We start from the raw sequence: 25,663 nt of genomic DNA on the forward strand, positions 1-25,663 counted from the left end.
GAAAAATCCTCCAGGTCCTGCACATCTTCTGCATATCTGACCGCTTTGCAATAGCGGCTATATGATTTTAAGATCCTTCTTTTCACACTTATTTTGTCTTCTGGGAAACATGTAAATATCTTATGTAGCTTCTGAAGGGCAGTACTAAAGGGAAAAAAAAGATATTTTAACAAAACACTGATCATCCTGTTCAAAAGTTTACATCCCCCTGGCTCTTAATGAAGTGTGTTGCCTTCTTGAGGATCAGTGAATGTTTGCACCTTTTGTAATAGTTGTGTAATTGCTACTCAATTGTTCTCAGTGTGAAAAGGGTCTCAAAATCATATAGCCACTGCTGGAAAGGGGTCAAATATGCTGAAGATGCTGGAAAAGTAGAAAATGTGCAGGACCTGGAGGATTTTTCTGAAGAACAGTGGGGAGTTTAACTGCTCAGGACAAACAAGGGACTCATGAACAACTATCACAAAACATAAAAACAGTCATTGATCATCCAGGAAACAGCACACAGTATTAAAAATTAGGCGTATGTAAACTTTTGAACTGGTTAATTTGTGTAAATTCAGTTATTATTGTGTCTCGTGGCCTGTATGTAAACATCTGTTATGTGAAATAGCTTATTCATATTAAAAAAAAAAAAAAAAAGTCCTGTGAGCAGCAGTTCTACGGATGAAAATGCCTCGTTAATGAGCGAGGTCAGAGGAGAATGGTCAGCCTGGTTCAAGCAGAAATGAAGGCCATGGTAAATCAAATAACTACTCTTTACAAATGTAAAGAGACGCATCTCAGAATGCACAAACATCTAAGATTAGATAAAAATAATAAAAAAATCACCTGGTCTTTTTCTTCAACTGTCCAGCCTGATGTGGTCTTCTGCTTTTGTAGCCCATCCAGGTTTGATGCGTTGTGCTTTGAGATGCTTTTCTGCTCATCACGGTTGTAAAGAGTGATTATTTGAGTTACTCTAGACTTCCTGTCAGCTCAGACCAGTCTGGTCATTCTCCTCTGATCTCTCTCATCAACCAGGCATTTTACCCTTCAGATCCTCTTCTCACAAGATGGTTTTTGTTTTTCGCATCATTCTGTGTAAACTCTAGAGACTGTTGTGTGTGAAATTCCCAGATATTCAGCAGTTTATGACCTGTATCTGCGTGATTTTATGCATTGTGCTGCTGCCACATGATTGGCTGATTGGATAACTGCATAAATGAGCAGGAGTACTAGTTTTACTATTTGTGTGTGTGTGTGTGTGTGTGTGTGAAATCCAACAAGGAAACAGTTGAATTCAAACAATTTATACCAGTTTTAGCAGGAACTTAAAAACATTACACAAATACACCTGTGCTCTTCTCAAATATACAAAACCAAAAACTATAAATATCAATAGTAAAGTAAAATGTTCAAGTCTGGTATTTGGTGGGTAAATCAAACTTTGACCGATACCCATGATACCCATGGTAACATTAAATATCAATTAAAACTCTAAAGCAGTATACCTTTGCATTTACAAGATATTACTCAAAGTCAAAAGAAAAAAGTACAATTGTGCTAAGGTAAAACATGACAAGACTGAGCTGATAAATGACCGCCACCAAATATCTCCCCAAAATACAAAATTATGTTTAATCCTATAATTAGAGTAAATAATTTTGATAACGGCGGCACGTTGATTATTTTTTTTAAATAGCTTTAAAATTGTAGACAATTAAAAGGTTCACATGTTCATTCAGATGACATTCAGTCCAACTCAGAAATAAGTAAGACTCCAGCACTCAAAGTAAAATGTCTGTCCAAAACTGAAACTAATGGACATTATTAGCCTTCAATTATTATTAGTCACATTTTCATTTTGGTCAAAGTATCTGTATTGAAAGAAAGAGTCAACCTTTCAAGAAATATCTGCAGATGATACTCTGAGGCACATCACCTTCCATGCATAGTCTTCAAATTCAGAGAAACACAAAAGTGAATACTTTTGCACATAGGCATCTTTCTGTTCTTCTCTCAATTCAATTATGTGTTTGGGAATCCAGTAATCGCAACCATCTACTGCACACAGAATTCATGAATAGATACATGATTTGTAATCTGCTCTAGACTCTTCTGCCCACTCCAGAACGGCAGAGCAAAAGTTAAAAAAAAAAAAAAAAAAAAAACCTGCATTAAGATTCCAAATATTAGCTAAAGCATTTTCGGTAGACAGCAAAGCCTGTTAACTGAACAAACAAAATAAAGTATTTCCATTATGACAAGCCACTGACCTGTTTATTCATAAGTTATAGTTAGTTATATTAAGCTATAATGAAATGAAATCAAAATTTTAAAGTTTCACTTTAGCTGACCATCAGCAAGTAATGAGATATAAAGGAGCAAACACAATTAAGGCAACAAGTAACAGGTTGAACTGAGAATTATGACAGGAACAATAAACATCACAGGGACAAAACAGAAAATTACAGAATGATGAAGTATTCAGAAAATGTTTAATGCTCCTTGAATTACCTTGAAATATAGAAAACCTAAATAAGGTATACATCAAGACGTGCTTAAATGCTTGGAAGAAGCAATGAGTGTGGTGGCTGTAGGAAACAGAGCTCAGAGATGTATCTTGGGCATACGGATATCTTTAAGCAAAATGACACGTGCAGTATAGAGGATTCCATGGTTTAAAGAACAGTCTGTTACTTAATAAGGCACATTATCAAGGTCACAAAACCAGCTCTAATTGGTGATAGGGTAAAATGTTTGGAGTTGGTCAATTATTAAGGAGTAATTTCTAATCAACCAGCACACACAACATTTTGTTATAATCGACAGAAGGACCATTTTGGACATATTGTACCTTGCAAGTCGAGTGCACAACACTAAATACTCAAATAAAGGCTAGTGACAACACTAATGCTAATATAGAAATGTGTACTATAAACATTGTACATTTGGTTGTGAATTTCTGCACACAGCTGTTCACGTGGGTCTGCACAAAAGACGAGAGGGAGGAAGTCAAACGATTTTTATGCTTCTTAATAATGAAGCTGTGCAAGCTGTCTTCCCAGAAAAGAAACAATTCTCACTTGTGGAAACACCATCACCTATCTGCAACGGCAGTCTTTATCTAATTCTATCCTTCATGATCACTTCGATGTCCTCGTCCGCTTCGCTGATGTGACCGAGGTTTCCATGCCTCTTTTCGTGGAGGTTTTTGGAGATCCCGTTTGTGCAAGAGTGGCTTCCATCTTTCTTTGAGACCTTGTGAGAACCTGGTCTTCTGATAACAGAGGCTTCATGTTCGTAACTTGAGACTGAGACATTAGACTTTCAGGACCTTTACGAAGAGGTGATTTCTTACAGTCAGTTTTTGTTTGTGGAGACTTCTCAGTTTTCACCAGCATTTCTTTTTTACTCACGGTTTTAGGAGCAGTTACACGGTTAGATTTTAATACTCTGGGAAGCACCCTCTTCGGAGAGATTCCACCCTTTTCATTTAAATCTCTTAACCCTCTACAACCACCTTTTGGCATTTTCCCTTTTGCAGCAGGGGTTTTTGCCTTTCTAGCTAACCGCTTCACTTTCTTGACAATGGCTGATTTTTGTCCTCTCCTTGTGGACAGTTTTCCTTTAGAGACCTTCTTTGTCATGGAATGGCTATTGTCTACCTCTACTAGTGACCTCTTTAAATTCTTCAAAGAGTTTTGTTGGACATTTTTTTTCTCACGCATATTGGAATATTTCCTCAGAATTCTAGCACTTGCTGGGTTTTTTACACTTGCTTGATTTTTTGTGCTTGCAGCAACCTTGCTGTGGTTCTCAAGGGACTGTGTCTGTATCAAACAAGTAGAGCTCTGTGGCTTTGAAGAGATCCGTGTGGCAGTCCTAGGTTCTCGTTTTTCTTTGCCTTTAGAGATACCCTGGGCTAAGGCTTTAGCAATTAGCCTTTTGTTCTTGGGGTTGCTCTTCACAGGGGACGCAATGGCAAACTTCTTCAGGTGCTTTTTTAAGCGTTCAGCCTGCAGACTTGGGAATACTCCATCAGAGGACTCTGGCACAGAAGGTGAGGTTTGAAAACCCAGCTGTGTTTCAGATGGAAGCCTTGTGTTCACCTTCTTTACAATAACAAGAGATTTTGTTTCTGTTGACTGCAAGAACCAGCGACAGATATTGGGAAGGTCAAAGGATTTCATAAATAACATTTGCACAGGAGAGAATTTCTGCTGCTCTAATGACCTTGGTTTCCTAATTCTTCGTTTGCTTTTCCAGATTTCCTTTAGTCTGTCTGCCTTGTTTTTTGGTTTTGGTGCAGGCTGTCCCTCTTTGTCCATTTGAACCCACCCTTTTTGCATCTTATCAAATTTGCTATTTAAATCTGAAATCAGATGTTGGTTTGCTTCCCCATTTAAAGCCTCCAAAAACTTGCATGGACTGGGGATTAAAGGACTGGTGGTTGGTAGGTTAAGTGAAGTAAATGAATCTGGGATAGAAGAGACTTTCATTTGGTCATTAAATAGTTTATCAGTCTTGACGTTAGCACTGTTATTGTTGTGTTCTCCTTTATGGACTAAGGGGAGTACAGATGTTCTGGACATCTTTTGAAGTCTCGGAGAAAGCATTTTACTCTTGGGAGATGTTGGTAAACAATTCTGCTTTTCAGCAATACAAGTATTGCTCCTTCTCGGTGACATGCTGGATGACTGTTCTGCCATCAGACCACTTCCACTTCTTAGAGGCATGTGTCCAGTGCTCACTAATTTCTTACTGGTAACACCACTGTCCTCACCACTGGGTTGTTCAGTGATGGTGCCTGATGCATCCTTGATCACATCAGAGGAACCTTCAGTGACATGGCGACTGGCTGCACTACTGTTTCTGCTTCTCAGAGGCATGCGTGTCACACTGTCTAAACTGCTTGCATTTGGGGAACTGCAGGAATCTTTGCCCACAGTCTGCTCAACAAAACCGCTATTCCTGTTTCTCAAAGGCATTCGTTCAAGCTTCTCTACAGGGCCTGCAGTGGGGGAACTGCAAGAACCTCCATCCACAGGCTGATCAACACTAATGCTATTCCTGTTTCTTAAAGGCATTCGTTCAGGGGTGTGTGGAGTATTTTTGGTAGGTGAACAGGAGTCACTACTAGCAGAATGCTCACTTTGACTGCTCCTGCTTCTAAGTGGCATTCTTTCAAAAACCCTTATGGATTTCCCAGGGCTGTTCTTTCCAGGAGATTCACCACTCTCAGGAGGAGTATTCACCTCATTTTCAGGAGCACCTTTCACCACACAACCTTTAAGCTGATCCTTTGGGTTTGGGAGCTCTTGGACCTTCTGCTCTTTATCAGGCTCCATTTTCTTCAGCCTTATTATCTTTTGCTTCTGGCTTGTGCACACTTTGTTACCTATACCGTCAACCTGCATGACCACTGGGGACTGCTGCACTTTCTCAGGACTAAAATCTGCGACATCTATATTATACTGACCACCCTGACATGCCACATTTTCCTCAGTATGCTTCGATTTAGAAGTCATCAATGACTGTTTAGACTCTGTAGTATTTTTTTCATGAATATCTGACTGCAAGTCAGCCAGTTTTGTCTGGTCTGACACGTCAGAGACAGTTGTTTGTTCAGATATGCCTTTGGAGACTCCACTTCGCAAAAACCTGTCTGAAGTGAGGGCGTGTTTTCCAACACCATTCTTTGTAACGGAACCTTCGGACACACCTTCCCTACGTTCTTCAAGTTGTTCTTTTGTAGTAATTTCCTCCACCACTAAATCAGACATCCTCGACTCCACTTTATCTTTATTTGGATTCATAGAATCCACTGCTTTGACGTTTGCTTCAGTTCCACAAGTCGTTTGTAACGATGTGCTGTTATCTGTACATGTCATTGCCTGTTTTCTTAGACATTCAGTCTGTTCTGGGGACTTTGTTAGGAAATCGCACTTAGAAGGATTTTGATTTTTCGATTCACTTCCTACTCTCAAACCTTCTGCCTCAGATGCATCACTTTCTATGCTTGAGGAGACCATGTTTAGCAATGCCTCTGTGGCTACATTTTGACCCTGGACCTTTGTTTCTAACCCACCCAATATCACACTCGAGGTAGGAGCATCTATAGTTTCCTTTGCTGTAAATTCTATTTTTTGAGTTGTTTCATTTGCCATTGTAGAATTGGAAGTTCTTCCACTACTGTCTGAAATGTCATGCATATCCACATTAGAGTCCTGCTGCACAAATGGATCACATTCCTCATCTGCAAGTAGAGAGGGAAATTGTTCTTTCTGCTGAGTTTGACCTGTTTGACTAGGTTCTACAATCAAATCCTCACTTGTTATTTCAACAACATCTCCAGGCATTTCTGTCACCACTGACTGATCAGATAGGTTTTTGTTCATCACAGTTTCCATACAATCCCCAGTAAAAGGTACTGCTATAGCAGGTAAACCGTCAGGTTTACCACAGGCCGGCTTTGGGGTGAGTGGTGTGGTCTCCGGCATACGAACAGGATAATTCCCACTACCATTCTGAGCCAATGTTCGCACAGTTTTTATCTCCCAGCAATCCCCAAAACACAGATGTCCTCTTGTGCTTTTTCTAGCATTTTTCCTTCGAAGCATATGGTTCTGTGATTGAAGCTTACATTCAGTAATTGGTTTCCTTACATAGACAATGTCATATTTAATGTCAGGATCATTTACAATGTTACCTGCTGAGCCAGGCCTAGGTCGAGAGTGAGAGCCTCTGCTACTTTTCTTAGCTGTTCTTGAGGAATTAGGTGAAATGACATTTGTGGTCCTTTGAATTGAGCAGAGTTTAACAAGAGTATCATTGCTACGTATTGGAAGGCATTTAGGGTCAGCGCGTACATGACTCGTAGAACATGAAGACAGCGCACCAATACCATGATCAAGACTATTTGTGTGTGACTGTGTGTCAGAAGCACATGGGCCCTGCTCTAAAGTGCCAGTATTAGGTTGTTGAATGATTGAGCCCACCTCAGACAACTTTTTGGCTTCAAGGTTTCCATGGTTGTCTTTCACAATCACTAAAGTTGGACACTTAGGCTGAATGTTTGTACTCCTACATTCATCATCATCATCATTATCTCCAATATCTCTCTGAACAAGATCTATGGATGATCCATTCTTGATTGATGCAATCAATGGCCCATCGGGTTTCAGGGGCTGTTCTGCAGGTGAAACTTCATTACTTTTGGAAACAGGTGATTCTTGGCCCCCAGGCAAAGCACATGTTTCTTCAGTCCCTTGAATCTCTACCCTTCCTTCAATCGTTGCACAGTCTGAGCTTATTGGTTTTTCTGGGACTGTTGGAGAGGACACTTGCACTTCACTGGAGGAAGTCACAGCCTTCACTTCAGTTTGCAAGAATCCAAATGCGTCAACAATCTGCCGCTGGTGATGCAAACATAGCTTTGCCATAAACTGTTCTAATGTGGATAATGACTGCAGATCTCTTGCTTTTGCAAAACCTGAATCCGAAGCTTGCCTGAATGGGGAAAAGAAACAAAACCTTTCTTACAAAAGACTGAGATACTGTGTTACAGATACAAAATTACTCCTAAAATAGTGTTAAAGGTCTACTTAAAAAATGATTAGTTAAAAACAACTCTTAGCAAGGAAAAGTCTCCTTTTTTATAGATTTGCATAAACAATGCAAAACAATGTGCATTTTTGTCTGTACAAAACGAAATAAATCAAAAATTGTTATGAGCAGAGGCTTAATACTGTAAACAAAATGTACTACAGGTTCACCATATCTTAAAAATAAATAAATTTATGAATTCTTCCCAAACTGATTGAATAAACAAAGGCTCTGACCCAGGGAAAATGATCAGCTGAAACATATTGAGCTCTGTAGTAGCAGCTGAGGCATAATTTTTTCCAGAAATAGTGCTCCAAAGTTGGCGTAAATGCCCAGCTTCCGCGGTTTCTTTCTCAGGCATTGTCGATCACAGAGGCACTGGGCTGGTATCATTTGAAAAGCTATAGAAGAGCTCTTTTTAACATAACCCATCATATCTTGTAATGGAGCAGGCTCGCCACAATAGCATGCTCTCTATACATTTTAAACTATATGGGTTGTGCAGATTGGCACCTCTGGAGTTCAAATCGTGCAGGTGCATTAGATGCATTATTAATAGAATGCTGATTCCCAGGATGTCAATCGCACATTTCCACGATGTCACATTTTTGCATGATACATCATTTACACACCCCTCGTATTTCTTCATGGCAACACAGCATGCTTAGGAGAAGCATAATTTTTAAACTCATGTAGTCTCTCCTGATTCAATATAAAGAGGAAGCTACTTTTTCAGAGGAGGGAGAGTATGTATTTTATTTTATTTTGTTCAGTACTCAAGAACAAATTGAGGGCCTTGTATCAAACGAGACAATACAATACGTTGTGTCATTACTGCCCTACTAAACACTTATGGTAACACTGTGAAGTTTAAGACGACGATAAACGCGATCTTTATACACTAACCTTGTAACAACTGGTGTGGTCAAATTCACATGAGGGCTTCTGTTAAGCATGCTGTCTGGATTACGACTCTTCTTGATTGAAAGATCCAGAACACCATCTGAAAAGTCACACTTATCAATGCTGAGACAATATTACATGTACAAAATCTATTACTTAACTATTTGTTATTACTACAGAGATGCCAACATTTCTAACATGAAAGATGAAGCAAAAACAGAATTCTACCACAAATACTTTTTTTTTTACTCGCTACAGAAAAGCCTAGTTTTTCAGATTCCACATTGTTGTAGCAAGGGGTCAAAAACCGTAAAAAATGCTACAAATAAACCACAGATATTGGCATGTCTGTTTAGCGACACGTACAGCACAGACAGCATACCTTGTTCACTGATTTCTGGTCTGACCTTCTTGACTGAAAGGTCCAGAGGTGCATCTTGGTCATCCATGAGGAGCTTACTGAGGACAGGATTCTGTGTAGAGGCAGCAGCCGTAGGTGTAGCAACAGTGATGGGTGATGTGCTAGAGTGAGTTTTCAGCAGGCTTTGGTCCATGCCATTGTGCTGAGGTGAGTCCTGAGAGTTATTTGAGGTATAATGCACCACTAAGCGATTGATCATTTGTTGCATGACATCACAAGCCACCACAGGGATGTGAGGATCCGGGATCCTTGGTGCGTATTCTGTGGGATACACAATAAGTTTTTGCTATGGTCATGATATTTATTCTATACGGAACAATAAAAAAAATATACACGCTCACCGTGCACTTTAGAAACACCTGTACGCCTGTTCATTTATGCAGTTGTCCAATCAGCCAATCATGTAGCAGCAGCACAATGCATAAATTCATGCAGATACAGGGCAAGAGATTGTGTTAATGTTCACGGTGATGAACTGAGTTACTAGATCCTTCGCACCATCCTGTGTAAACTCTAGAGGCTGCTGTGTGTGAAAATCCCAGGAGATCGACAGTTTTTAAAATATTCAAACCAGCCCATCTCCAACAATCAAGCCACGGTTAAAGTCACAGAGATCACACTTTTTCCCCATTCTGATGTTTGATGTGAACATTAACTGAAGCTCTTGACCTGCATCTGCATGAGTTTATGCACTGTGCTGCTGCCACGTGATTGCCTGATTGGGTAACTGCATAAAGGAGCAGATGTTCCTATTAAAGTTGCTGTTGAGTGTATATTTTAAACAATGGAAAAAAAAACTAGCACAAAGAGTACTTTCTCCCTCAGAGTTTTTGTTCAAAACACAAACAAATAAATTTACATATAAATGGCTTCCTGTGATGGTCTCATACGGGCATTTAAATGTAGTACATGTGACTGGAAACTAAAGTGTACATACCTTTCCTGTGCAAGACTGCATTGAGGAATTCTTCTACTTGCCACTCAAGTCTGTTGATATTACAATGATCCTTGCCAAGTAAAGGTTTGCCTCCACTTTCCACAATTTTGTTATTGAGTGCAATTACATGTTCCTGTTGGTTAAAAAGGACACAAAACTGTTCAATATGCAAACTTCAACATATCAGCATTCCATCATTTCCCATCTCATCTTGTTATAAACCACAGCTTTGGGTCTCTCAAGACAAAAAACATGTGTTTGAATGGGTGGGGCTAAAACAATCATAGCCCTGTATTCGGTTTGTACTGAAAAAAAGCTGCCCATAATAACTGAGCAGCTTAATAATGAAAGGAAGAAACAAAGAAACAAAAAGAAACTACCTTCACTTTCTCTCGTCTTAAGCAGCAGAAAAGACAATTTTCATCAAATGACCAATTTGACACACTTGCAGGCTTATAATCTGTGGATCCAAAAGGAAAAGTAAAAATTATAGATGCTAGGAATGGAAATGGTATTATATACACGTTATGATCTTATTGTCATAACCCAGTATGATAAAGTTAGAAACAATACTATAATTTTTTTCCATTATGGCTCAAAGTAACAAAGGGTTATCCTCTTCTGAACACTAAAACGACCAAGGACCAATCCCACACTATTGAAAGTCTCTATCTTGATGTGACACCACCACTAATCCAAGATGCCAAAAAGCACACAAAGCCTGGAACCAGGTTCATCCATCAGCCAGTGCCTTGTAGGGCTGTGACCGGTTAAGGTTCGAGTAACCACGGTAACACGCAGCCACGACGGCACAATTTAATTCACTGTTCATTAAAAAAAATAACTTACCAAATCCTCATTCTTGTAATTTAGTCTTTAATTGTAAATGATGTAAGCGTGTTCTGTTATAGTGGGGTTATAGTAGGAAGAGCATTCAGCTTTAAGGAGTGCAGGTGAGGGTCAAGGACAAAGCCAAGCTGCTGTAAAAAATATTTATCATGTCTAAATAAAAAGTATTAACAAGCCTCTTAATATGTGTGGACTATGCTGCAACAAACACAAGATGATGCAAATCAAGCCAGTTACAGTCACACTGACATTTACTATGACTTTAGTATGATGGGATTATTCCTAATCTAAGAGTCCAGCACTTATTGTGCAAAGCGATTAGCTAATGATGAAACCTACTGCCTGGGTAAGTAAGACACACCCTTCTCAGTATCATACAAGTGGTAAGGAGATTAGTAAATGCTCCATGAGGTTATATAAAAAAAAAATAAAAAAGGTAGAAAAATGACTAAATGTGCTGGAATGGATAAAATGGGAAATCTGACATGCAGACAAAGTAAAAGTTCAAAGAGTAAAATAAAATTATTTTTAATGTATTTACTGGCCTGGAGAGGAAAACTGAAATTTTTAAACTGGAAATTAATTTTTTTTAAAATAGGGTTTTCATTTTTAACTCACTCTGTAATCAATATTTGTATTTAGTTATATTTGAACTCATTAGACAGCCTATTGAGAACTTTTGTCATTTTGGGGATTCCATAGATGTGAACATTCACATAAAAAATCATAAATCTGGATCAGGTAGCAGGTTTTACACAAAATGACAGGGGCAGATTCGGAAGAGGCTGCTCTCTATCGTTTCAGTGCTCAATTACGAGTCCGTGACAAACACCTCTGGACCCAGCATGCATTAGTCACTGTCACGCTGTCATATGTGACTGTTCAATGACATGAATTCTCAGGGAAAATATGTTATCAAAAGTGATTTTTGTCCATGGAAGCAGCAGAAGAACTTAAAAAAAAAAAAAAAAAAAAAAAAAAAAAAAAAAAAAAGGGCCTGAAGTCAGTTTGCTGTGTTTAAATAAATACTATAAATAAATAAATAAATAAATAAATAAATAGAATTTTAATACTAAAAAGGAAAATCGGATTAAGCTATTTATTTATTAAACACATTTGCTACAAACTAGATAGCATGACTGTGGAATGCCTCCAAGAAATCAACCTTCACACAGTTTTCTTCCACCTCAAATCTGCCACAGTTTGAGACCTGGATTAGCTAGATCACGTTGGAACTGAACTCCACAGGAACGTGCATGCAGGTGTAGAGTTGTCAATAACTTCTATGTGACACTTCATAAGGTAGTTGAGTCTAAACTCATTTCTTCTAATCAACACCAACGGCCCAGTTCAGACTTGGTATTACTGTCCGCTGCATCGCCACTGACCACCTGCGATCACATTTTATCAGTAGCAGAGATGCCCGATGTGTTAAAAGCAACCTAACATCACACCAAAACGCACATCACTAGCTAATACCAAACAAAAACTCAAACAAAATGATTATATTTAGACATCGAATATTAGGCTATTTCCTGATTAAATTGTTGATCGCTCAGTTCAGTTGATAAAAGCTTTACTCATACAGTCACGTGGCTGTTTTGTGAGTTTTGAATTTTGTGTAACTCTTGCTCAGCTAGCCACACAGTATGTATTTAATCACACAACAGGAAATGAGGGAAGTGAAAACATGAGTTGCGCACATAAATTGAGTCACTGTGTAGCTACAGCACAGGCATACACTGGCAGAGTTTGAGGAATGGAGGGATTAAAAAACAACCCATCACAAACAGTTCTACTGAGCATGACCACAGAGCCTAGAAACTCCCATATACTGCCAACTAATAAACACATAAACAACAGTGTACCTGTACTGTAGTTAGCCTACAAATCTGTAAAGTTTTGGGAGTCTTGGGAGTCCTCGAGGATGCATGTTAATACCTAAGTCTAAAAAAAAGTCTAAACGTCTCCTTTGTTTAAATAATAAAGCAAACAAATAAATAAAGCATTACCTTTGGCTAATCAGTTATGTCACAGCACAGTCAGTACTTCCAGTGAAGGCAATACTATACAGACTTAATTACCTTTAAACTGACTTAGATCCTCTAAAATTCTTGTCCCGAGTAACAACTCCAAGATCTTCTCAGCACCTGTGCAGAGAAAAGAGAATACGAGACGCTAGTTAATTACACCTCAGCTTGCTTTCACTGAACCTTCTCGAGAATGCAGACATAAACCCTCATTTTCTTTATAAACAAGGAATCACAGATTTTTATGCTCTTTAAACTAGCAGCCGAGTGCCTTGATTCATCTTATAATTATTGACATCCTTCAGGAAAATGAGCAAAAATTTATATACAAAAAGAACAACATACAAGAAGTGGAAGTTTGAGCTCAAAGCAAAGTGTCTAAAAAACCAATGTGCCTCGTGGGTGGAGCAAAGCAAACAGCTTTCAAAAGCTAGCAGAACTAGCGAACACGGCTAGCACGACACCTGACAAATAAGCAACCAAACTGTGCACCGTAGATTTCACAGAGTGCTTGGAAAGCGAAAGGAATCATGACCAAAATGAAGGCGTTTATAGTTAAACCAGATGTGCTTGGTTGTGTATTAAAGGCTATGCGCTTTCCAATCAGAAATACGTTTCAGATCAGTTTACTCCCACACAGACCACTTTGTGAAAAATAATTTTAGAGTTAAAAGTGATGTATGGAGTTCAGACGTCAGCTCATGTCCATGTTAATCATGTTTCATACCACATCTGTGAGACTGCAGTACACATACTTGTGAGATTGTTGCAACAGTTGTTTAACTAGCTTAACACGAGTTATTTTAATTAGCAATGAACCAAATTAAAGCAGATAAGTGTTGTAGATCCCGGGTGGTTCTCACTGCCGCGGCTCAGGTTCGATTCCTGGCCAGGGAACCAGCCCCAACCACTGAGGTTGCACAAGACAGTGCCGGTTCAAACTCCCGAGCCCGGATAAAATTGGGGAAGGTTGCATCAGGAAGTGCATCCGGCAAAAAAAAAATTGTGCCAAATCAAAACGTGAGGACCAGTGAATCCGCTGTGGCGACCCCTAACAGAAGCAGCTAAAGGAGAAGAAGATAAGTGTTGCGGTATTCGGCCCCTCCCCTGTTTGGAACTGGCATCAGTACTGACCTTGCAGAATGCTGATCAGTCCGTCTCTAATATACAGTCGTTCCTGCAGCAGCCTCACTTTTTTACTTTGTTTTCCCCTCCCTCTTGAAGTTAAGAAGCCAAAAAAAAAAAAAAACCACTCAGCCCATCATGTTACAGAGAAACTGCACAGCTCTCTACCCTGAAGATGCCTTCCAACTGATCAGATGCCAAAAAAAAAAAAACAGCGATCTTATCTATGACGATCTTACATCAGGAATGAGCAAACCGTATCCATGACCTGTTTTTACACAGAGATCATGTGTGTCATGATATGAAACACATGTGAGCAGCTGCGCAGACATGGCACCCGAGGCTGTTTGAAAAACCAGACTTTACTCTATTTGCTAGTCCAGCTTGTGCTCGCTGACAAACACACAAACAAACCAGTAACCAAGAGCAAACAACGGTCGTTTGCAAAATATGCAAATGCAGGACTGGCAGGTCGAGGAAACGTGATGAAGCCGTTTACCCACCGAGAGAAATCCAGATAACACCGGGAGCAGTGTGCGTTAGTGTAACACAACCACAGGCAGAAACAGCGCTCAAGTAAACACGTGCGTCTGAAAAAGGCACGCCTCAAGGTACCTGCACACTAGTGAGCAACAAAGTGACAGGTGGCCGTTAATTTTGTGTAAATGTGCGACACGGAGTCATGATTTCAGCAACAGTGACAAGCGACCGAGCAACAAGCGACTTTATGCAAATTAGGTAGAACTGTTTTCATCTTATCCTGTCATACACGACATCCTCATTAAACGTATAGAGACATTATGAAGGAAAAATAACGCTTAGGAGAAAATAGCAAAAGATCCTTAGTGTTTAGTGTTATTTAATCTGTTTTTACTAGTTAGAGGAAGATATAAATAGATATCTAGGTATATGGTGGTGCTTCTGGTGAGTGTATGTAGCTAGTAGTTAGCTTTATTAGATGCTAGGAATACGAAGCCTGGCAATATAATGCACTTCAAACAAGCAATTTGTCACATTATTTCAATATTATAATTCATTTGAAGATAAATAAATCGTATATACTGTAGTACAATCATGTGCTGTGGGCTACATTTTGGCAGGAACTAAAAACGCTGGAAAGACGCTACACGCCCACAGGCGACAGGAGAGCCTCGCCGCGTGCTAGTGTGAGCAAGCGTGGAAAGACAACACTGATGCCGTGACATTTTACTTGGTCGAGGATATAAAACCCAACACAATGGTCGAAAACGAGGGTTTTATGTGACTTCTAAAAATAGTTGATCCTTGTTACAACTTACTGAGTCGCAAATAATTTATTTAAACATTTAAAACACTCAGTCGCCTGTCAAGTCGTTCCATTTCCTGCTCTTTCACACACTGAAGGCATCAGGAGAGATGATTTTATTAGTAGAAATACATTTTTATTTAACATTTTTTAAATACAGCTTACTTGCTTGAAAAGGTACTCTGGCCTAAGGTGTCTCTGTTACTCTTTTTCTTTAAGGCTATGTTTGCTTGTAGAGCTAAATTTTCATCAGCAGGGAAATTAGTTGGGTTGCTCTGTTCAGAAAATTTGCAAATTAGTTTTAAAAACAAACAAAAAATAATTGTGATAAAATTGGGGCTCGTGATCCAGCCGGAAAAAAAATCGTGATATATTTTTGCCAGTTCATCTGAGGTGTTACGTCAGGACCAAACAGGCACACTCATTCTGATCTCTCTCACACACTCTCACACACACATACAAAGTATATACACATAAACAAAGACCTCCTCACTTCATCAGGATGCTTCTGCGTGTTAAAAACACTCATTTGAAATCTAGGATATTTTACACGTGGTATTGTACCTAGTGAAGAAAGCGTTACAGGTCACTACACTGCGTTACTTCTGAAGCTTCACTGACTAAATTGCAAAGCAGGTGAAACCACAATCTGCCAGCCTTGTCAACAGTGCTGAGACAGGATGTTTGTGTGTGTAAATCTTACGTGCTGCAAAACACTGACATGGAGTAGGACAGTAATGACAACAGAACTGCTGCTTACTCAGATACAACAACCTTATGACGCATGGGAAAGTCATTATTCTCAGAATTCTGTCCCGAAAGAAAATTAAGAAAGCCTTAGAATTAACTAGTGGACATTTTCACCAGAGTCGAGACGTGCATGCATAGCAATATAGCTGAAATTCTTACAATCGTCCTCGTAACGGTAGTCTAAAGAAGCTTACGCTTTCCGGTTTGATGAAACCTAAACATCTGGGTTGCGCTGCCTGAACCTGATGCTGACTACAACTGAAAAATGGGAAAGTTTTTATTTATTTATTTATTTTTTTAAGAAATTGCAATCTGAATTTTAATGCCAAACAAAAGCCAAACAACTCCAAGCCTAATGCTATTCTGTTAAAAAAGTGAGGAGTAAAGAACGATGCTCAGAGTTACAGGAAAATAAACAACACTATTGATGCTACCACTCCATAGCTGTTTATTTTCCTACAACTGCACATTCATGAGGCGCTTTTATCCAATTATAGTTACATTTTATGTTCTGAATCATCAACAGCAAGTTAATCCCTTCCATCACTGATGTTATAACAGATATAATCCTGGACCTCTCTTTTTCCCCTCTCTCTCTCTCTCTCTCTCTCAGCCTTTTCCCTCACTGGAGAATGTAAGGAGCGACTCCAGCAGTCTTTTTCTGAACACGCATCTACGTTCAGACATCATCTGCATCAACCGCTGTCCTGAAAGGGGTGTATGCTTTGGGAGGACTTGCTTTTGCTGTACTTTCAGTGGACACACTGTGCTCCTGGCCCTAATTCCCCTAACCAACTTTTATCTTAAATAGCAGATCATTTTGCTCTGGTTTTAGGCTTCTGCAGTACAAATGTGTCAGTTCATCAGCGATACAACATGCAGAAAAGCTGTAGATATACAGAATATAGAATAATGAGATAAGAGTATGGTAAGAATTGAATAAAATACCGGCGGTGTAACGGTATACAGGACAGGCGGGTTCTTGATATGATACATTTTCAATACAGCAAAAATAAGCATTGTTTGAATATGTGCCTTAGTTTTCTATCTTCAGTTGAGTAAAACGCTCGATATTATAAAGATACAATAATCGAAACTTAATAAATGACACAGTGTTTGTGTGATCCACTGCACTCTTAGCAGCATGTAACAAAACAAAAGCTGTGCATTAGAAAAGAAAGTAAGAAAACTCAACATGGTTAAGCGTGATGTGACTCAAGCAGACGTGTGTGACGCACGGGGCTTTCTCCAGCTGTGTTAGCTGTGCTGTCAGAGGCACTTTGCGCTCTGTAGCGCTAGGTGTGTTTCTGAATCCTGCATTTTCCACTAATATACCTGGATTGAATCAGTGAGGAAAGGCTGCCTGAATGCAGCCGAGTGTATTCGCTCGTGAAAAACAGCGTGCTCAGGAGAAGCACGTTTTGAAACCCCTGTAGCCTCTCCTGAGTCGAGATAAAGAGGAAGCGACTTTTTTTTTTTTTTTTTTTTAAAGAGGGAGTGTGTGCTTGATTCGGTTTAAATGTTTATCACTCAACACTCAATGCAGAAGGATACTTCTGGGTTCTGCTCACTAAAATAAACCTACAGAGAACTATGAAGGAGAGAGAAAAAATAATAATAAATAAATAAAAAGAGTTAAGGAGTTTGTAAATCGCCGGTGCATGTGACAAATCAGGTGCCTTTGTAGTTTTTCACAATAAAGCAGAAATCAAATATCCACTGATTTCTCTGATTTCACATTTATAGCCTACAGGAAAACTAACCAAACGTTTAAAACTATATATTCTGTGTTCCCTCAACAGTGTTGTGTATACAAGTGTGTGTGTGTGTCAGACAGACCAGCACAAATAGGTTTTGACAGCATGGGAATGAAATAACTCATTTCAAAAGACCAACTGTTTTCTATTTGTAAAATATGTACACAATGGAACATAATTTCTGACGTAACAGCAACAATGTAAGATTGCGGTTTGTGTGTACTGCAGAATGTCGCCCCTTTCAGCTACACCGATGTGCAGAAGCGGTGTGTACAGCAGAAGCGGTGTGTACAGCAGAAGCGGTGTGTACAGCAGAAGCGGTGTGTACAGCAGAGGCAGTGTGTACAGCAGAGGCAGTGTGTACAGCACAAGCGGTGTGTACAGCACAAGCGGTGTGTACAGCACAAGCGGCGTGTACAGCAGAGGCGGCGTGTACAGCAGAAGCGGCGTGTACAGCAGAAGCGGTGTGTGCAGCAGAAGCGGTGCGTACAGCAGAGGCAGTGCGTACAGCAGAGGCAGTGTGTACAGCAGATGCAGTGTGTACAGCAGAGGCAGTGTGTACAGCAGAGGCAGTGTGTACAGCAGATGCAGTGTGTACAGCAGAAGCGGTGTGTACAGCAGAAGCGGTGTGTACAGCAGAAGCGGTGTGTACAGCAGAGGCAGTGTGTACAGCAGATGCGGTGTGTACAGCAGAGGCAGTGTGTACAGCAGAGGCAGTGTGTACAGCAGATGCAGTGTGTACAGCAGATGCAGTGTGTACAGCACAAGCGGTGTGTACAGCAGAGGCGGTGTGTACAGCAGAGGCAGTGTGTACAGCAGAGGCAGTGTGTACAGCACAAGCGGTGTGTACAGCACAAGCGGTGTGTACAGCAGATGCGGTGTGTACAGCAGAGGCGGTGTGTACAGCAGAGGCGGTGTGTACAGCAGAGGCGGTGTGTACAGCAGAGGCGGTGTGTGCAGCAGAAGCGGTGTGTGCAGCAGAAGCGGTGTGTACAGCAGATGCAGTGTGTACAGCAGAGGCAGTGTGTACAGCAGAGGCAGTGTGTACAGCACAAGCGGTGTGTACAGCAGATGCGGTGTGTACAGCAGATGCGGTGTGTACAGCAGAGGCGGTGTGTACAGCAGAGGCGGTGTGTACAGCAGAGGCGGTGTGTACAGCACAAGCGGTGTGTACAGCAGATGCGGTGTGTACAGCAGAGGCAGTGTGTACAGCAGAGGCGGTGTGTACAGCAGAGGCAGTGTGTGCAGCAGAAGCGGTGTGTACAGCAGAGGCGGTGTGTACAGCAGATGCGGTGTGTACAGCAGAGGCGGTGTGTACAGCAGAGGCGGTGTGTACAGCAGAGGCGGTGTGTACAGCAGAGGCGGTGTGTACAGCAGATGCGGTGTGTACAGCAGAGGCGGTGTGTACAGCAGAAGCGGTGTGTACAGCAGAAGCGGTGTGTACAGCAGAAGCAGTGTGTACAGCAGAGGCGGTGTGTACAGCAGATGCGGTGTGTACAGCAGAAGCGGTGTGTGTACAGCAGAGGCGGTGTGTGTACAGCAGAGGCAGTGTGTACAGCAGATGCAGTCGTGTCACGGTGACGAGTGGTTTATTAAGCATTCAGGGTCATGAGCTTGACTAGATTCACTGTCAAAAATCCGACTCATTTTGTCTTATTTTTCATTTATAATGTCTGTAGACTTTGAGACATGAAAACCTTGTCCAGTTTGTCCAGGGAAAACTCAAGCAATTATAAAGTATTATAAAATTGTGTTATTTAGACAAAAATAAAGCTTGCCTGCTACATGTAGATCAGGATTGTCTGATTGTTGTAGAGCTGCCACTATGCTAATTATCAAGACTTTCACCATTTTAAAAAATTGAGGTACAGTAGATGTACTAACCATTACTACACAAATGACTAGACTGCTGTTGTTCTTCTTTCGGCTCCTGTTAGATTTGGCACAGGTTTTACGCCAGATGCCCTTCCTAATGCAACCCTCCAAAATTTATCCGGGCTTGGGACTGGCACTGAGGGGCCGTTTACACGACAACGTCTTCAGCCAAAAACAGGAAACTTTATGCGTTTTGCCTGTTCGTTTACACGACAACAGCATTTTGGGGACTGAAAACTCATATGTTTGAAAACGGGTTTCAGAGTGCAAGTTTCTGAAAACGCCGCCGTTCTCGTCTCCGTGTAAACACCCAATACGGGAATCTTTGAAAACGGTGACGTCATGCACGTGCGTAGTACGTGTTAGGTATGTAGACATGCGCAGTACGTGTCTATTGTAAAGGCAAGTGCGAACAAACATACACAACGCTTCTTCAGCAAAGTGTGGATTTACTTCACCAATATTACAACCAACTAACGAGGTGACAGCGCCAACTACTGGCCTGGCATACGTAATGCAGTGTTTTTGGCCAGTATCGTGGATATGTGTAAACGCGAATCGTTTTGAAAACGTTGTCATGTATACGTGAAACTTTTTGAAAACGCAAGAGAAAAACTTTTCTGTTTTTGACTACATCGTTGTCGTGTAAACGTAGCTTGAGAGTGCACTGTCGCGTGCTGGGGTCGGTTCCCCGGCCACGGCGGTGAGAGCGCTGTAGCCTAAGCACTGTAGACCTACACAAGTGACTAGACTAAAAATGATTTTAAAAAAATAATTAATTAATTCTAACTTGATGCAGTTTTGCTGACTTTCAGGCATGACGAGGCTGAGAGAGCAGGAAAGAAGTCACTTATTTTCTTGAGTAAGTAGATAAGCAAAAAAAAAAAAAAAAAAAAATCAATAAAGTACATCTATTTATCCATCTAAATCTAATTAGGACTTTGATAGAGCTGGACTCCAACCAAGTATCCCATGTGACCAGAAGAAAATGCCAGAAAATTGCATGAAATTCAGGCTACGTTGACACGACAACGATGTAGTCAAAAACGGAAAAGTTTTTCTCTTGCGTTTTCATAAAGTTTCACGTATACACGACGTTTTCAAAACGATTCGCGTTTACACATATCCACGATACTGGCCAAAAACACTGCATTACGTATGCCAGGCCAGTAGCTGGCGCTGTCACCTCGTTAGTTGGTTGTAATATTGGTGAAGTAAATCCACACTTTGCTGAAGAAGCGTTGTGTATGTTTGTTCGCGCTTGCCTTTACAATAGACACGTACTGCGCATGTCTACATACCTAACACGTACTACGCACGTGCATGACGTCACCGTTTTCAAAGATTCCCGTATTGGGTGTTTACATGGAGACGATAACAGCGGCGTTTTCAAAAACTTGCACTCTGAAACCCGTTTTCAAACATATGCGTTTTCAGTCCCCAAAATGCTGTTGTCGTGTAAACGAACAGGCAAAACGCATAAAAAGTTTCCAGTTTTTGGCTGAAAACGTTGTCGTGTAAACGGCCCCTCAGTAACTTCTTAACCAACATTCCTGTTCATAGACAGTCAGTGATAAACCCACCACAGACAGCTAATAGTACTCTCACTGCTGCTGTGTGTGTGTGTGCGTGTGTGTGTGTGAGAGAGAGAGAGAGACAGAACAGATGTTTATTGTGTATTATCTGACACTATTCCATGTTTCTAGATTTTTCTTTATCTTACATATGCTAGGGTGGCACTGTTTGGAGCAATTTGATGTAATTTCATTGTCCAAAACAATATTAATAAACTCCCGAATCGTGAATCTTCATAGTCAGGAAGCTTAAAAGGAGTTGACAGGAGCCGAGGTGCCAAATTCATCACAGATCAGTCAAACACCCCGGGGGGGAAGGTTCATGTGTGAGGTATATTAATAATGAATGGTGTGTGTGTGGCGTTTAATGAATAATGAATGTCAGAGGCAGACTGAAAGAGAATAATGAGTGGTTAATGTGAGAGAGCAGCCTGAGCACTCTGCAGCTTGACTTTAATGCCTTTTTTTTCTTTTAGAAAGCGTGAGTGCATTCCAGTTCGTCCTGTTGGCACGTGCGATTTCAAACACATCTGCAAAGCCACATGGTAGTTTCAGTGTGTGTGAGTTTAAAAGGCTGCACATGGCCCTTCCCCCAAAGCTCTGTGGTTATTAACCTTACTCAACATTTCACACAGACGTGCAACTCAGCACATCATCATCATCATCATCATCATCACCACCCTCTCTCTGCTCCTCAATGCCCCCCATCCCTCCCTGCCCCTGTCTCTCTCTCTACCCCCCCCCCCCCCCCGTCTCTCTCTCTAACCCCCCCTCCTTGCCCCTGTCTCTCTCTCTAACCCCCCCCTTGCCCCTGTCTCTCTCTCCACCCCCCTCCTTGCCCCTGTCTCTCTCTCTACCCCCCCCCGCCCCTGTCTCTCTCTCTCTACGCCCCCCCTCCTTGCCCCTGTCTCTCTCTCTACCCCCCCGTCTCTCTCTCTCTAACCCCCCCCCGCCCCTGTCTCTCTCTCTACCCCCCCCCCTCCTTGCCCCTGTCTCTCTCTCTACCCCCCCCCTCCTTGCCCCTGTCTCTCTCTCTACCCCCCCCTCCTTGCCCCTGTCTCTCTCTCTACCCCCCCCCTCCTTGCCCCTGTCTCTCTCTCTACCCCCCTCCTTGCCCCTGTCTCTCTCTCTCTACCCCCCTCCTTGCCCCTGTCTCTCTCTCTACCCCCCTCCTTGCCCCTGTCTCTCTCTCTCTACCCCCCTCCCTCCTTGCCCCTGTCTCTCTACCCCCCTCCCTCCTTGCCCCTGTCTCTCTCTCTCTACCCCCCTCCCTCCTTGCCCCTGTCTCTCTCTCTACCCCCCTCCTTGCCCCTGTCTCTCTCTCTACCCCCCTCCTTGCCCCTGTCTCTCTCTCTCTACCCCCCTCCCTCCTTGCCCCTGTCTCTCTCTCTCTACCCCCCTCCCTCCTTGCCCCTGTCTCTCTCTCTACCCCCCCCCCTCCTTGCCCCTGTCTCTCTCTCTACCCCCCCCCTCCTTGCCCCTGTCTCACTCTCTACCCCCCCCTCTCCTTGCCCCTGTCTCTCTCTCTACCCCCCTCCTCGCCCCTGTCTCTCTCTCTACCCCCCCCCTCCTTGCCCCTGTCTCTCTCTCTACCCCCCCCTCCTTGCCCCTGTCTCTCTCTCTACCCCCCCCTCCTTGCCCCTGTCTCTCTCTCTACCCCCCCCTCCTTGCCCCTGTCTCTCTCTCTACCCCCCCCCTCCTTGCCCCTGTCTCTCTCTCTACCCCCCCCCCCTCCTTGCCCCTGTCTCTCTCTCTACCCCCCCCCCTCCTTGCCCCTGTCTCTCTCTCTACCCCCCCCCCCCTCCTTGCCCCTGTCTCTCTCTCTACCCCCCCCCCTCCTTGCCCCTGTCTCTCTCTCTACCCCCCCCCCCTCCTTGCCCCTGTCTCTCTCTCTACCCCCCCCCCCCCCTTGCCCCTGTCTCTCTCTCTACCCCCCCCCCTCCTTGCCCCTGTCTCTCTCTCTACCCCCCCCTCCTTGCCCCTGTCTCTCTCTCTACCCCCCCCCCCCTTGCCCCTGTCTCTCTCTCTACCCCCCCCCCCTTGCCCCTGTCTCTCTCTCTACCCCCCCTCCTTGCCCCTGTCTCACTCTCTACCCCCCCCTCCTTGCCCCTGTCTCACTCTCTACCCCCCCTCCTTGCCCCTGTCTCACTCTCTACCCCCCCTCCTTGCCCCTGTCTCACTCTCTACCCCCCCTCCTTGCCCCTGTCTCACTCTCTACCCCCCCTCCTTGCCCCTGTCTCTCTCTCTACCCCCCCTCCTTGCCCCTGTCTCACTCTCTACTCCCCCCCCCCCCCCTTGCCCCTCTCTCTCTCTCTCTCTCTCTCTCTCTCTCTCTCTCTCTGCCCCTCTCCCCACCACCCCTTTCTCTCTCTCCCCGCCCCTCTCTCCCTCTCCTTGCCCCTGTCTCTCTCTCTCTCTCTCTCTCTTTCTCTCTGTCCCCCCCCTCTCCCTGCCCCGTCTCTCTCTCTCACTCCCTGTCCCTCTCCCCTCCTCTCTCTCCCCCTCTCTCTGATTAGCTAACCGGCTAACTAGCTTCCTACACAGGAACTTCACTTCACAATTTAACACTGCAACACAAAATAACACCGCATTATCCGGTGACACACCAAAGCAGCCTAGACCTGCCACCAAAGCTGTTTTCACACGCAGGACAGTGAGTGAAAGACTTGTGCAGGACAGACGAATAAAAGAAAAAGAAGAAAGTCCCATTACAAACAGTAGTGTTGTTGACGCTGTTTAGCGGCGTTAGCATTACCAACATTCCTGCAGCTTGTTTGAACTAAAACATGCACAAACAGAAAGCAACAAAATGCCTCGCTGATATATACACCACGTATATCTTACCCACACAATCAATGAGTTTAAACCGCCACGAATCCAAATCCTGACGAAAGCCGCGCTTCTCGTTGCTACAGATTCGTCGTTTACACGAACTCGCCATTTTCCTCCTTCGGAGTCCGAGTGCGCGCGCACGCCCAGTGTACACGTCATGCGGGGCGTGCACTCCACGCACGCATGCACGCGCGCAGGCAGAGACAGGGGTAGCATTAGACATATAAAATACTACGGGTGTAACAATACATCGATATGGATCGATGCATCGATTAAATTTCTAACAATACGATGCATCGATGCCACACGTAAAATATCGATATGCGGTACCTTTATTTTGACACTCTCCACGTCCTCTTTCCTCACGTAACGTCCGTCTACGCATTTCCGCCAAAGCGCGCATTTTCGTTTACTCCCCACACTGTCTGCCTGTGTGTCAGAAACAGTGCGATGCAGCAGCAAAGCGGTTGTAGCAGCGAAAAGACAGATGCAGAAAACGCCTGCTGTCGGACGCAAATCGTGGGTTTGGAAATATTCTGTATTATTCTGTATTTGGGGAAACAGATGGACAGACAGAGAAAACCCTTGTTATTACCAGGGGCGGACTTAACCATTAGGCAAAGGTCGGCAATTGCCTTGAGCCCCCAAAACCCATATTAACTTATAGTTAAGGGTTTTTTTACTGTACGCAAATTATATATTTTTAAAACTCTATCGCTAAAATGGCATCAGAATGCTTCATTTTTAGTGTTGCACAGGAGGGTGCACCCCTTCTCCACTGGACTATTCCATTATCTCACATTACTGCGCAGCTGCGGAAGTGACAGAGACAGTGTTCAAAGTAGATGGAGCGAAGTTCTGTGAAAATGAAGCGAAACTGTCCAAGCGGTGCTGAGAAAAGGAGGAAGCGGGAGAAAAGCAAAAAGATTATAGCAAAGTTGCCAAAGGTAACAAGGTTTTTTGTGACGACGCAAAAACTGAAGAGCAGAAAGAAGCCGAGGTCAATTCTCGCGAGACTACGTGTGCTAGCAATAGCAATAGCAATGCTAGCGAGGAGGAGCTCCCCGTTGCTCCCCGTTGCTGCCGACAGTGCCGGCCCAGGCGGCTCAAGCGATGCTGCTGCTGATGCTATATGCAAGCATCCTTCAACAGCAGGTAACAAAACTTCCGTGTTCACTTTCAGTGATGATGATGATGCTGTCTATGACAACATACAGATGAACAACTAATGAGTACTACTAGCACTAGCAGTCATTCTGACCAGTGTGTTTGTGTTACACTTAGAGATGACCCAGCACTCTGGCCAAAACATCTTACAGACAACGAGCGCTGCTTAATAGTGCAGAGAGGCTCAGTTCAAATTAGGGCTGAAACGATTCCTCGAGTAACTCGAATACAAAAAAATCATCGTTTAGTCCATTTACTGTAACTACACACACGGAACACTGTGTTTCCCCACGGACCATTATTACTGACGCACAACCTGATAAACGCTGGACATGTGATGTAAACACAGAAGACGCGGCAGAATGAAAAATTGAGGAACGGCGAGAAAACTTAACAATAAAAAAATAATAATGTGTATGAATCTGGAACAGAAGACTTATGTACAGATTTATGCATTATTTACTCTATATACATCTGTATAAATAAGGAGATATGCATATGTATTTAATAATACTTGAGAAAGAGGCAGTAATTAGAGATGGAGGATGAATTACAGGAATGAATTACA

The 25,663-nt window shown here is 42.6% G+C and overlaps 1 protein-coding gene across 4 annotated transcripts; it reads right to left on the bottom strand.

Annotated features, from left to right (window-relative positions):
- Window positions 1–1,276: 1,276 nt before the first annotated feature.
- wu:fc17b08 (uncharacterized) lies at window positions 1,277–24,151 on the bottom strand. 4 transcript variants are annotated; one of them, XM_034300981.2, is made up of 7 exons: window positions 23,941–24,151; window positions 12,785–12,850; window positions 10,232–10,311; window positions 9,852–9,984; window positions 8,876–9,175; window positions 8,497–8,593; window positions 1,277–7,494 (listed from the first exon to the last, which is right to left on the bottom strand). In XM_034300981.2, exons 1-7 carry the CDS (start codon window positions 24,149–24,151, stop codon window positions 3,129–3,131), a joined length of 5,253 nt encoding a protein of 1,750 aa, XP_034156872.2. In that variant the 3' UTR covers window positions 1,277–3,128. The 4 variants fall into 4 exon arrangements, with proteins under 4 accessions (XP_034156872.2, XP_053087022.1, XP_053087021.1 ...); XM_053231047.1 differs by lacking the exon at window positions 10,232–10,311 and having other exon boundaries at window positions 23,945–24,133; XM_053231046.1 differs by lacking the exon at window positions 10,232–10,311 and having other exon boundaries at window positions 23,941–24,133.
- Between the last annotated feature and the right edge of the window lie 1,512 nt (window positions 24,152–25,663).

This window comes from Pangasianodon hypophthalmus, chromosome 28 (assembly GCF_027358585.1).
Source record: "Pangasianodon hypophthalmus isolate fPanHyp1 chromosome 28, fPanHyp1.pri, whole genome shotgun sequence".
NCBI classification, from domain to species: Eukaryota; Metazoa; Chordata; class Actinopteri; order Siluriformes; family Pangasiidae; genus Pangasianodon; species Pangasianodon hypophthalmus.

Bases quoted from the DNA above. Each gene is read 5' to 3' on its own strand.
- wu:fc17b08 (XM_034300981.2), bottom strand. From the start codon at position 24,151: ATGTCTAATGCTACCCCTGTCTCTGCCTGCGCGCGTGCATGCGTGCGT. The intron at 12,851-23,940 runs GTAAGATATACG...TTCTCTGCACAG, and splicing joins TAAACTCATTGATTGTGTGG to GTGCTGAGAAGATCTTGGAG. The intron at 9,985-10,231 runs GTAGTTTCTTTT...TTTAACCAACAG, and splicing joins TAAGACGAGAGAAAGTGAAG to GAACATGTAATTGCACTCAA.